The sequence below is a fragment of the Hyalella azteca genome, unplaced genomic scaffold (genome assembly GCF_000764305.2).
Source record: "Hyalella azteca isolate HAZT.00-mixed unplaced genomic scaffold, Hazt_2.0.2 contig3744, whole genome shotgun sequence".
Taxonomy (NCBI): Eukaryota; Metazoa; Arthropoda; class Malacostraca; order Amphipoda; family Hyalellidae; genus Hyalella; species Hyalella azteca.
In genome coordinates, this window is record NW_025933982.1 from 74,973 (window position 1) to 88,321 (window position 13,349).

Genomic DNA, 13,349 nt, shown 5'->3' on the forward strand with positions numbered 1-13,349 from the left:
TTTACACAGAAAAATTCAATTTTAATGATTAATTACATTTTTATTAGTTTCAACATTATACAAACATGCCTACTAAATTCTATCACAGAAGCTTTACTAAAATCGAAGCACGAGCTATTCACAATTATTGTACAAGTTAAGAAGTATGTCATGTCTTCCTCGCCATACTTGCAAACAAGCTGTGGTCTCAGAGCTGCGCGAGGCGTGCCATCCTTGTGGTTATTTGAAAATTTCACAGGTCCATTTAATTATTAAATGCATAAAATAACAATTGAATCCATAGAGTCAACTTGCACGAACATAAAGGGAACGATATTCTATCAGTAGGATGGATTCAAACCACGGAAAACGACTTGGGCAGAGAGAGGTTCCCCATAGAAGACAACACACTTGACTAGCCTATGGAACAGCATAAAATTTAGTATGATCAGAAACGTAAACATGAACATAAATATTCCTTAAAATATAAAATAAAAATAATTTATAACCATATGGCATTGCCAAACTTTTTTCCGACATTCAACGCATGTAAATTACTAAAATTTATTTGCTTGCGGCAGTGAAGTGCGAGTCCAGTCGGCAAATTTCCGGAGCTACAATTAGGGCTTCTACATCCTGAAGATGTAGAAGCGCGTGGGCGGCAGGGGGGCGTTGAGGGCGCCGTTACATCCTGAAGACGCCGTAGCGCGTGGGCGGCAGGGGGGCGTTGAGGGCGACGTTACATCCTGAAGACGCCGTAGCGCGTGGGCGGCAGGGGGGCGTTGCGGGCGCCGTTACATCCTGAAGACGCCGTAGCGCGTCGGCGGCAGGGGGGCGTTGAGGGCGCCATTACATCCTGAAGACGCCGTAGCGCGTGGGCGGCAGGGGGGCGTTGAGGGCGGCACAGAGCGCCATGCCCAGCACGGGACGCGTGTCCGCGGGATCGATGACGCCGTCGTCCCACAGGCGGGCGCTCGAGTAGTACGGCGAGCCCTCGTGCTCAAACCGCTCGATGATGGGAGCCTTCAGCGCCGCTTCTTCTTCGGCGCTGAACTGCAAATTGAGTTTGAAAATTCTCAGTCAGAACACCTAAGATACTGGACCAAAAATATATCGACTTAGAGCACAGAGCAAGAAATTAGAAATTAAAAGGTTCTGACTCATTCAAAATCAGCTGAGTCTGAACTAGGTCATGAATAATTTATATTTATTAATTTTTTAATAATTTGAGGATCAAGCGTTTATTGACAGCACCACTTTGGATGACAGAGATACACATCAAATTTATAAGTGTGCCAAATTAATCTCATCTTTATACTAAATAATAACGGAGTTAGTTCTCAGAGTAGCGATGCATAAACATAAATTTAATAAAGCCATTCATTGTTCTTGTATTGGGATAACCGAACAAAATAGGTACATCTTGGTCGGGAGACCTGTCAGAGCCAGAAGCCTTAACAAGACCGAAAAACGTGCTTTGGCTAACAGTCCTGCCAGGACCAATAGGCCTGCCAGGGGCCAATAGACCTGCCAGGGCCAATAGACCTGCCAGGGCCAATAGACCTGCCAGGTCCAACAGACCTGCCAGGTCCAACAGACCTGCCAGGGCCAACAGACCTGCCAGGGCCAACAGACCTGCCAGGGCCAACAGACCTGCCAGGGCCAACAGACCTGCCAGGGCCAACAGACCTGCCAGAGCCAACAGACCTGTCAGGGCCAACAGACCTGCCAGGGCCAGCAGACCCATCACTACTAATAGACCCACTAAGAACAAGCATTAAGGACAGTTGTAAGAAGTGGTGACCTGCTTGCCCTCCCTGAGGCGCTGGTCACGCGTGATCTGCGCCAGGACCCCCGCCGCCTGCTCGCCCCCCATCACGCTGATGCGCGCGTTCGGCCACATGAACAGGAAGCGCGGCCTGCTCACATAAGGCTTACTTACTGGAAATAATATATTACATCTTGGCACAATTATATTCAACAAATAATGTCGAAACATATAAATTTGAATCGAGGAACAAATTCAATTGCAGGGAAGGCATATGAATACCAGGCGCAGTCAACATGTGCAAACCAGATAATAACTTATATTAGAAAAATCAACAAATGTGGAGGAAGAGAAGATTTGGAAACTGTTTGCTCGGTTATAGCTTTGAGATCGCTTACTACGCAATGCTACGGTAACAAGTTGATTAATGAAATAATAAACAAGGTTTTATGACATGTTAACATACAGTGGATGCAAGTCCTATATCAGGTGTTGAGAGAACATGAACGTGGTGAGGGAAATATCTACAGGCGAGGAAAGAGACAGAGTTGCGTCAGAGATAGCCGTCGATATAATAATGTAGCTTTGATGGTAATCATGCACTAAATGTCTCGAATAAAATTCCATATTTTAATTCTCTCATAACATTTTTTAAAATTTGAAACATTGAACCAGTTAACCATCTCCAGACTTCCAAATAGCTCCACATCAGCTACTAAAATGATGGATTGTGACCGGGGATTGAACTAAAGTAGCGAAAAATTCTGTAACGAGCCGAACATCACGGTTGACTCAAGTAAAGGCAGCGGCCGCCATCAAATGTTGAACCTTAAGGTTAGGTTAGGTTATATTAGGCTAGATTAGGTTAGTTTAAGCTAGGTTATGTTAGGTTAGGTTAGGTTATGTTAGGTTAGGCTAGGTTAAGTTAGGCTGACCCGTAAGCACGGCCACACATGCCGTAGTTGCCGGCGCCGTATGACCCTCCGATGATGACGGTCAGCTTAGGCACCTTGGCGCAGGACACGGCCGTCACCATCTTGGCTCCGTTCTTAGCGATGCCGCCCGCCTCCGCGTCCCGCCCCACCATGAACCCTGCGCGGTTATTGGTGCTTAGTAACATAACGGTTATTGGTGCATAGTAACATAACGGTTATTGGTGCATAGTAACATAACGGTTATTGGTGCACAATACCATGACGGTTATTGGTGCACAGCACCATGACGGCTATTGGTGCACAGCACAGCAGGGTCTTTATGCTACTACGTATCTAGCTACAAAAATATAATGAGAAAACATAATCATTATTAATGTTGGAAATCCTGCACTCTTAAATACTGAGAAATTACCTCAAAAAATCTCACATTGGGAAACATTTGACGAGTAATGTCGACTGACACATCAATAATAAATGTTAAAAAAAAATCAAAAGGCTAAATGAAATAATAACACGTTTGAAAATAGTATATGAACCTGTGATATTTTGTAGGAATATGAGAGGGATGTTGCGCTGGCAGCAGAGCTGGATGAAGTGTGTGCCTTTGAGTGCAGACTCTGAGAAGAGGACGCCGTTGTTGCCGACCACCCCCACGCGGTGACCGAACAGCCGCCCGAACCCGCACACCAGCGTCTCCCCGTACATTTGCTGCGTGCATTTTATATCTTATTAGAGTATTTTCCTAGGGGATTTTATCAGTAAACTTCATTAGTGCATTTTATCAATGTATTTTATTAGTGTAGGTATTATATTAGATTGCTCTCCCAATACATTTCCTGAGTGTTTTTTTTTATATTTTATTAGTGTATTTTACTAGGGTATTTCATTAGTGTATTTCATTAGTATATTTTATCCGTATATTTCATTAGTGTATTTATCAGTGTATTATATTAGATTCCAGTCCCCCTACATTTGCTAAGCGCATATAAGAAGCATTAGCACGACGCGTTGGCACGACAAGCAGCGTGTGAGCACAGTACCAACGGTCAAGGTAACAAGTAGATTAGTGAAGTAATAAACAAGGTTTTATGCCATCTTAACATACAAGATCTTTACCCAGCGCTTCTGCAACAGTGGCTCAGAGAAACGACTTACATTACTCGGACTGAATAGTAATAATTTATGTCTTTCTATGTAATTGATATGGTGAACAATAAACTGAAAAGCCTACCACTGATTGGATTTACTTGTCTGATATCTCCTCGAATCCTATTATAAAAAAGAGAACAATAACTCGCTCACTATTTACTCGTCTGATATCTCCTCGAATCCTATTATGAAAAAGAGAACAATAACTCGCTCACTTTAAACTCGTCAAACTGCGAGCCATCCAAGACCCTTGCGATGACCTCCCTCACGTCGAAGACTTTCTTGAGGTTGTCCCCGATGATGCCGTAGAGCTCCTCTGCTGCGTGCACCGGCTCCTCTACAGCCACCGGCGGCTGGAATTATAAAAGACATTCAATGATGGTAGCAAGGACAGGCCATTATCATTACTTATTTTATAATTAAGTTAATTTCAGCATACATTGATGTGCTTCACCGTGGACGACGTCGTTTTTACATTTTAATTCACACAGGACACCAATAAAATATTAAACATTAAACCAATGAAATCTGATTAAAGGTTAATTGATCTGCTCAACTACTTGATGTCAATCACACTACTCTAGAATCCAAACTGAGTTTCATCACTGTTCAAGAATGCAAGTATTCAATACAAAAGCCACCGTTCTCCAAGAATTTAAAAAACAAAGAAAATGCTACGAAAATTCACCATATCGTGTAAACGTTTCCAGAATCAGTCCAAAAACTCAGCAGCGAAAATAAGAATATCCACGAAAAATATTTGGTAGAAATATGAGTGAGATGTTGGGTTGGCAGTAGAGCTGTGTAAAGTGCGTGCTATTGAGCGCATACTTCGAGAAGAGGACGCCGTTGTTTCGTGTTTATTCAGATTATCACTGTTGATTGTACTTGAATTAAAGAAAATATCTTAACCTGATGGTGGAGCTCGTCAACGAAACGTTTTCATGAAGATATTTTACGCTATGCAAATCAATATGCAGCGTGTTTACTGTTAAAATTTTCTTGTGCTAGCTTTTAAAGCATACTAATGATGGAAGATCCCGTTTTGTTTTAAATTGAAGGAGACAATACCGCAATTAGGATTCTGAACCACAGCACCAGTTTTCAAACAGAGGTATTTCGTCATTTCTTTTCTGTACTCGGGACTTGCTCTATACAAAACTGAGCGTAGGAATTTCTTGTCTTCCGAGATTAGGAGCTCGTGACAGCAAAAATGTTCAACAATTGGAGAAAATACAGCAAACTACGGCCTGGTAAGCAAGGCTAAGTTATCCTTCAGTTGCGGTAAGAACAACAAACTACGGCCTGGATAGCAAGGCTAAGTTATCCTACAGTTGCGGTAAGAACAGCAAACTACGGCCTGGTAAGCAAGGCTAAGTTATCCTACAGTTGCAGTAAGAACAACAAACTACGGCCTGGAGCCATACCTTCAAAACTCAAAGTGAACGTAAGTACTTACGCTCTATTTTCTTGTCTATAATTGGTGGATTTTGCTTGAAAGGCCGTCAATGATTAGCTGATGAACTTACGATCTGTTAACTTTTTTTGAAAGTATGAGCCCTGGGCCTATACCGTCAAAAAAGTAAAGAGATCGTAAGTTCATCAGCCAATCATTGACGGCCTTTCAAGCAAAATCCACCAATCATAGACAAGAAAATAGGGCGTAAGTACTTACGTTCACTTAGCGAGTTTTGAAAGTATGGCCTCTGGTTAGCAAGACTAAGGAGCTGTAGCGTTACCTGCAGGGCGGTGTTCCTGTTGAGGGTGCCCACGACCCGCCTCGCCAGGTGCAGGGCGTGCGTGTCGTCCACGGCGTAGTGGTCAGTCACGCCTGACGTCCTGAACAAAACTAATTATCAATCAATCCGCCGTGCTAGCCGAAGCTCCACTAACATTTATTGCACCATATATCTTGCAGCAAGACATTTGATTTTCTTATCAAATAGAACAGAATAAAATAATAACTAACTTTCGCAACATGTAGAAGAGAATAAAATAATATCTAAATTTCTCAAGATGTAGAAGAAAATAAAATAGCATTTAACCTTCTCAACATGTGGAATAGAATAAAGTAGCATTTAACTGTCTCAACATATAGTACAGAATAAAATAATAACTAACTTTCGCAACATGTAGAAGAGAATAAAATAATATCTAACTTTCTCAAGATGTAGAACAGAATAAAAAAAACATTCAACTTTCTCAACATGTAGTATAGAATAAAATAGCATTTAACCTCCTCAACATGTAGAATGTAATAAAATACGGTAGCATTTAACTTACTAACGACTTAAAAATAAAGAAAACTCCACAAAAATTCATAGTATCTGTAAAAAAATGGTTCAGAGTCCAGATCCATGAGGGGGCCGCCCCCTTCATTTGGCTGTGCGGGCTCACGCCGAGCAGTGCGATGTTCCAGTTTCTGACAGTGACTTCAAAGTTTTAGCTTCTAGTTCCAGTATTTCTGATTTGCGCATTTTAGAATCATTGCATATTTTTAAAAAGAGGCCTAATTTGAATTTAGCTTTTAGCTCTTACCGGCTTGAAATTGTAAAAATGTAGGTTTTTACAGCTTAGGTTTTTTGTTTTAATGTTGACTCAACTAATTACTGATTTATCTGTGTTCTAGAATTTTCAAACTGACGATGGAGCTGGACTCCGAAACGTTTTCTTTGAAGATACTATGAATTTCTGTGGAGTTTTCTTTGCTTTTAAGTTCTTAGTGAATTTGCGATTCAAGCAAACGAGTGACATTATAAGCATTTAACCATCTCGACATCTGTACACTCGGCGGCCCAGACCTGCAGTGGAGGTCTGCCCCGCCGAGGTCCTCGGCCGAGATCTGCTCGCCGGTGGCGGCGGCCACGAGCGGCGGCCCCGCCAGGAAGATGGTGCCCTGCCGCCGCACGATGATGGACTCGTCCGACATGGCGGGCACATACGCGCCTCCCGCCGTGCACGACCCCAGCACCACAGCGATCTGAACACCACAGCCATCACGGCACTTGTGACACGTTAGTCATCACAGCCATCACGACACTTGTGACACTACCNAGACGGACGGACGGACAGACAGACAGACAGACAGACAGACGGACGGACGGACAGACAGACAGACAGACAGACAGACAGACAGACGGACGGACGGACAGACAGACAGACAGACAGACGGACATGGCGAGCACAATAGTGCATTTTTTCCATAAATGAGAAAATGCGCTAAAAATGAGCTAAGCTAATTGGTAAACATTACTCAAATAAAGGCAATTGACCTGAGCAATTCCCTTAGCCGACATGGTGGCTTGGTTGAAGAATATCCTGCCGAAATGGTCCCTGTCAGGGAACACCTCGGCCTGTCTGGGGAGATTAGCCCCGCCAGAGTCCACCAGGTAAATGCAGGGCAGGTTATTCTCTAATGCTATTTCCTGGGCCCTGAGGTGCTTCTTGACGGTGATGGGGTAGTAGCTGCCGCCCTTCACTGTCGCGTCGTTGGCTACGATCACGCACTCAGTCCTGAACATAAAAACTTACTATTTAAAACATGATTTTTTCCATATGCTATCAGGTAAATTCATATTGCAAGGCAGCTTTCTCTCAAATTCACAAGACATTTTTCAATATCAATAGCGGGCAGCACACACGGAGACATGAGCATTAGAGCACTGAAGCACTCACGCCTTCTTCAGCCTCACACACGCACATTATTTGCCCCCAAACGGTGGATCAAATTGATGGAAATGGGGTTTAAGCTTCTCACTTTCTATTAGAATAGAACATACATTAAGTGCACAAAGCACGATTCTAGTTAGATGTTTATCTGCATTTACACCCTTTAAAAGATATCAAAAGAGGCAAGTTAAATATTTAGCAACTATTAAGAACCAAGAATCAATAACCTACAATTAAACAGTAAAAAATAGCAATGATACATAACATAAGCACAATAAAAATATAACCTCTATTAACACCTCGAAAATTCAAATAAAGTTGATTGGCATACCAAGACTTGCACGGTAGACATTACAACATAACATAACAGCAGCAAAAATAACATAAGCAATCTATCAGCAATCCAAAGCAGATGAGAGCTAAATTAGGATTTTTCAAGCTAATTTTCTGATTGATAACGAGCCAGGATTTCAAATCTTCAGTAACCAGGGGTTGTAGCTTAAAATGAACAAAACCTTTTCCAGACACCATCATGGCGTCCTGCTTGTTATGAAGGCATACAAGATTAATGAGGTGGGCATTCAAACAGGTTTCAAATACCATAAACTTCTCTACTTCTTCATGAGAAAGATTTGTAATCTTTTGGAAATAATTTCAGAAGTGAAGTCAAAGTATGATTGAGTGCAAGAAAAAAATTTTAAACTATCAACCTCAAATTACTAGCGTAGAAACTTCAGAATATTGCTTCTATAAAAAATATATAAATTTGAGGAATCGCGAGCGCAGACAAACACATTTATGTAATAATTCTTGATTCATGAAAGGAAAGTGAAGCAAATTCAAAAGCTAAATTGCTGTTTGGATCATATTTAATCAAAATGAACAGAAGCTGAAGCAGTTAGTCCTAAAACCCATAAAAGTTTTTTTTAGAAGTCAGGGAGCAAACATCATAATTATTGCGTATTCTGCAATCAACAAATTACAATTAAAGTTAACTACCAGTTCCACAGTACGATTTATAGCCTAATATTATAAATTTTGATAGTCAAGCCTAAGATCAACAAAAGGATCTTTGTTATCTTGATGTTGTTATCTTGATAACTTTGTGCCAAAGTTATCTTTGGCACATCCAAGAATAATCGACCAGCTAACAATCCCCATAGAAGCTCTGAAATAATTTACTAAGTAAGTAAAAATCCCTTGCAGATTTTCCTGCAAATTAAAACTAAGAGTTGATAAAGGAACATTTCACAAGAGATGTTAAAATGATGCGATTCAGACCAACGGCACGTAATTTACATCCTTGGTTTTACGGGGCTTTATATAAACATTTCTAAGTACTTTACATAAATTGTCTGGTACCCAAATTGGGTAAGATTGAAACTAGGAGAATTCCATGCAGCAAAAACAGCACAGAATTTCAATTTTATGAGAATATCAGCAGAAGAAAATCATTTATTGCACTTTATCATACTTTGATAGCGGTTCTGGAATAAGTTATTGTACTTGTAGTAAACGTACTAGTGCCGTGCACTCCATCTCATTCAGCTATGCACCTTCAAGCCAGACAGCGCTACTTAATGCTATCAAAAGGAAGTTTTTAAATGCTAGCTTTAGCTCGATGCTTTAGATTTATGAATCCTAGAAAATTTCAAAATACCAACCCGTGTATGAAACCATTAGTTCATACATTGACAGATATGATTCTAATATTATCTACATTTTATTGCTTGTATATGAGAAATCAAAGAAGGCAAATAAAGCAGCCAATCACACACAATCACATTCATTTCAATTTTTATTTGTAGAATTTGATATTAATTTGCTTTTGATTTACAAAAATGAAAATATGCCAACCTGAATAATTTCTGGGAGCACTTGAATTTTTCTATAGACTAGCATAAGCAACAAAAACTTAAGCCATGCCCTGAATCACAAACATTGATTTAATTGATTTGCATAATTATATATTAATTTGCTTTTCTTTTACAAAAATGAAAATATAGCATCCTGAACAATTTCTGGAAGCACTTGAATTTTGCTATAGACTAGCAACAAAAATTGAAGCCATGCCCTGAATCACAAACATTAATTTAATTGATTTGCCTCGCTGCCACCTCACCCTCTGACCCTGCCAATGCCAGTGATGATGCCGCCTGCTGGCACCTCCTCGCTGCCGTACATGTCATAGCCAGCAAGCTGGGAGAGCTCGAGGAACGGAGTGCTGGGGTCCAATAAAACGTCTATCCTGTCTCGGGCCACCAGCTTACCTGGAAATAATTTCCATCACTTTCAAGGCAAAAAAAAAAAAATACTAAGGTATTACCAATTGTTCCTGACCAGCTTACATGTATACCAATTTTTCATTACAGTAGTAGTGTTGTCGCTGCTATACAGTAAATAATCTGATGTTTACTAGACGTACTTGCAGAGCAAGGAGATAAGTAGAGTACAAGTGACTATAAAAACTTTACATTGAACCAGAAGACACGTGTATGATGAGCAAAACAATTGAGCAAGCAGCATTGATATAAATTCTCAATTAATACAAACAATAAGTTTCTTCCAAAGGCTAACGCGCATTGTTAAACAACAGAAATTGGATTTGTTAACAAAGATAAAACACTGAGTGAAAAAACAAGCAGGAATAATGTCTGAGTTGTAGGGCAATGTTTTCCTATTGCTCTTTGACAAGGGAACTTATACCTGACCTAATTTGCAAAGAGAAGGTCAATCACCAGCCAGTGATACTTTCTAGAAAAGGAGTTTCAGCTTTTGACAGTTACCAAGCTTCCCTCAGAAACAGACGAGGTTGAGACTTCTGTTTTTCAGAGCCATTAGAGACTGTGACAAATAAGTGCTATGCTCCGGCATGATAATCTCAAATACTGGTTGGACAGCTGGAGGCAGTGCCATTATTAAGCAATAACTACAGTAGAAGTAGTGTGATGGAGGAAGGCATCTCTTTCCCTGTGAAAGTGGCTTACAGCATATCAAATGGAGCCGGCTGAAAGGTGAATAAAAATAATATATGTTTAAAAACTACTTTTTAAAGACAACACTTCCAAAGAATCCAGTATCTCCAATCTTACAGATGTACAATGAATTTCTCATCTAATTTTCAAAAATTAAAAAATTACCTTTTCAATTTTTTAAATATATAGGTACCTATAAATTTTTTATACATTTTTTTTTCAAAATTATTTATTCTGTTAATTGATTCGTGCATTGCTTCTGATTTCACACCAGTATGCAAAATTTCAGATCAATTAGACAGGTAAAAGTGTATCAAATATCAGTTATAAGATTTGCACCGTAGCTGACAAAATTATTTTTCAATTTTTTTTAATATTAAAAAAAAAAATTTTTTTCATTCCTAAAATCATTTATTTTGACAATTGATTCATGCATTGTCTCCAACTTTACACAAGTGGGCAAAATTTCAGATCGATAGGATAAGTAGAAGTGTATTAAATTTTGATTACAAGATTTGTAGCAGACAGACAGACAAACAAGAAGTGAAGTTAAAGAGAAGTGTTGTAATAAGAGCATAATGAATTCTAATTTATGTTTTTCTCAGCACTGCTACTTCCAGAAGAATAATATGTGTGCTTAGCAGGGCAATGCATGACGTTTCCTAGATAATTAGTCATAGGCGGTGTCATGATCAGAAAAAAAATTATTTAAAATGTGTGGCGTGTGTAAGAAATTTTCTTCCTGGAAACCTGAACATCTGCACCTCAAGCATCTGCTCTTCCATACAATAATTTTCTGCTGCTCAAGCTTCAGTTATAATACTCATCTTTTAATTCTGAAATTCCAAACTAAAACAAACAAAACCAAAAATCAAAGGTTTTATAATTGTTTGCAGTGCCAGTCATTAGCTTTGCTTTCATTGACTTTAGGTTATTTTTTAAATATGAGAATGTGTGATGTTGCAAGCAAGGCAGAGGAAAAATGATAAAGAATTACATTTGATTTCTTTATTCCTTCTTTGAGAGGAAGGAAGAATTTGTAAGCACTAAATGATCACATAGAACATTACTTTACATAAAACAAGGAAAATAGTAGCATTATCAACTTGCAGTAGATTGGAATTTGAATTCCGTCTAGAAGACAAGTTGTTGAGGAACAATTTCATATGTTCTCTCAACAACAGTAAAATTACTCAATGAGTTTTCTACAGCATCAAGCTCTACCCTAATATGTATATTATATTGCAGTGGAGATACGGTATATATCTATTAGAACTTAGTATAATAAATAGGAAAAGCACAATTTAACATGTAGGAGTTAAGCTCAACATATGGAGGAACTGCCATCAGGCAGGATTGGAATCATATCATTAATAAAAGAGCAATCCAAAGAATTAACGTAAGGGAGATACAATGTTTTTTTATTGAAAATTGGTTATTATTCTACAAGGGAGACTAGGTACTTATTTAATTACGATTTTTCAATAGATGGCAACAATTTTACCAACCTTTACTGACATGCCGTGCAACTGCCTTCTCTCCTCCCCCATCTGCAATCTTTGCTACCTTATCCCGTAACTCTGATACAAGCTTGGACATCCGTGCTGCATTGTCCTGAGGAAAGCAAAGAAATCAGCAACAGAAAACAAGCATAGAGAATCAGCAGCCCTTATAATATGTATGTATTGTTGAGAAAAATCTTCTCAATATGATGGTAGCATAGCAAATCAAAATCACAATCCAATAATCCTAATTGCACAAGATCCTAAATATGCCAAGAGCAGAGTACTGTGCATATATCACCTTTCAATTAATAAAACTGCAAATATATGAATGTATACCATATAATATATCAAGGTAAAATCCCATAGTAAATATATAAAATATATCTTTTCATTACATTTGTAGGTTATCTCACAGCATTTCAAGAGTCATCAACACAATTTTTCTAGATCAAACAAGAAAATATTTTTTTTTTCTCAGTCAGAATGGTCCAAGTCACCCCCGTCAATTGTTCAAGGCACCCCATTTTACGGGTATCTTTAGTGAACTATGGGAGATATTGTACAGGTCAATTACAAATTTTAATTACTTTAAATGATAAACAGGCAGAATCAATAGAATTAAAAAAATATATTATCTCTATCTCAGAGTAAGAAAAATGTGAAAAAGTTTCAAACTAAATACCTACATATAAAAAATAAAAAAGTAAACTAGATGATCATAGTTACTAAAATGTAAACAAATTTCACAGATAATTATGCATTATTCATCATTTGAGGTTGCATCTCAGTTTCTCACCTGATATTCAGGAGAGTTTTTATCTGGTGAAGTACCAATGATGTTGACAGTATCATTGTGATAGCATCTCTGAATGCTCCTTAAAATTGCTCTTGATGCATACAATCTCAAACTGGAAGACATATTACACAGTAAACCTAGTAAAATAAAGAACACATTGAGAAAAAAAAAAAACAATATTAAAATTTTAGTTTAAATTTAATGAGAGCAACATTGGTCATAGTTCATATTTGTTTTCTATTCACAGATGATAACCAAAATTGTTAGCAAATTAACTGATCATATTATGTTTTCTCAATGAATCTACAGATGAACTTTACATTACTACTACGTTATAATTGTCAAAAGTTGTAAAAAAATTCACACCAGGGCCATTGTCACTATAAAATCCATAAAAGTTACTATTTATGGAACAGCCCTTGACAGTAAAGTATGGCACAATATTGATGCCAAATTCATTGCACCAAAGAGATGCAGAGGCCTTATCAAAGCAAACAGCAGTCACCAAGGTGCAATCATTGGCAAATGCATCACCAAGGTGTGGTTTTTAAGGTCACAACATCGCAATCAATA

General features: G+C 38.6%; 1 protein-coding gene across 1 annotated transcript; it reads right to left on the reverse strand.

The window, feature by feature from the left end:
* LOC108666188 (methylcrotonoyl-CoA carboxylase beta chain, mitochondrial) lies at positions 1–12,927 on the reverse strand. The gene is made up of 11 exons (XM_018153014.2): positions 12,777–12,927; positions 11,984–12,089; positions 9,623–9,770; positions 7,104–7,344; positions 6,633–6,811; positions 5,571–5,670; positions 4,047–4,184; positions 3,219–3,390; positions 2,683–2,839; positions 1,784–1,898; positions 1–1,032 (listed from the first exon to the last, which is right to left on the reverse strand). Exons 1-11 carry the CDS (start codon positions 12,897–12,899, stop codon positions 829–831), a joined length of 1,683 nt encoding a protein of 560 aa, XP_018008503.1. The 5' UTR covers positions 12,900–12,927; the 3' UTR covers positions 1–828.
* Positions 12,928–13,349: the final 422 nt, after the last annotated feature.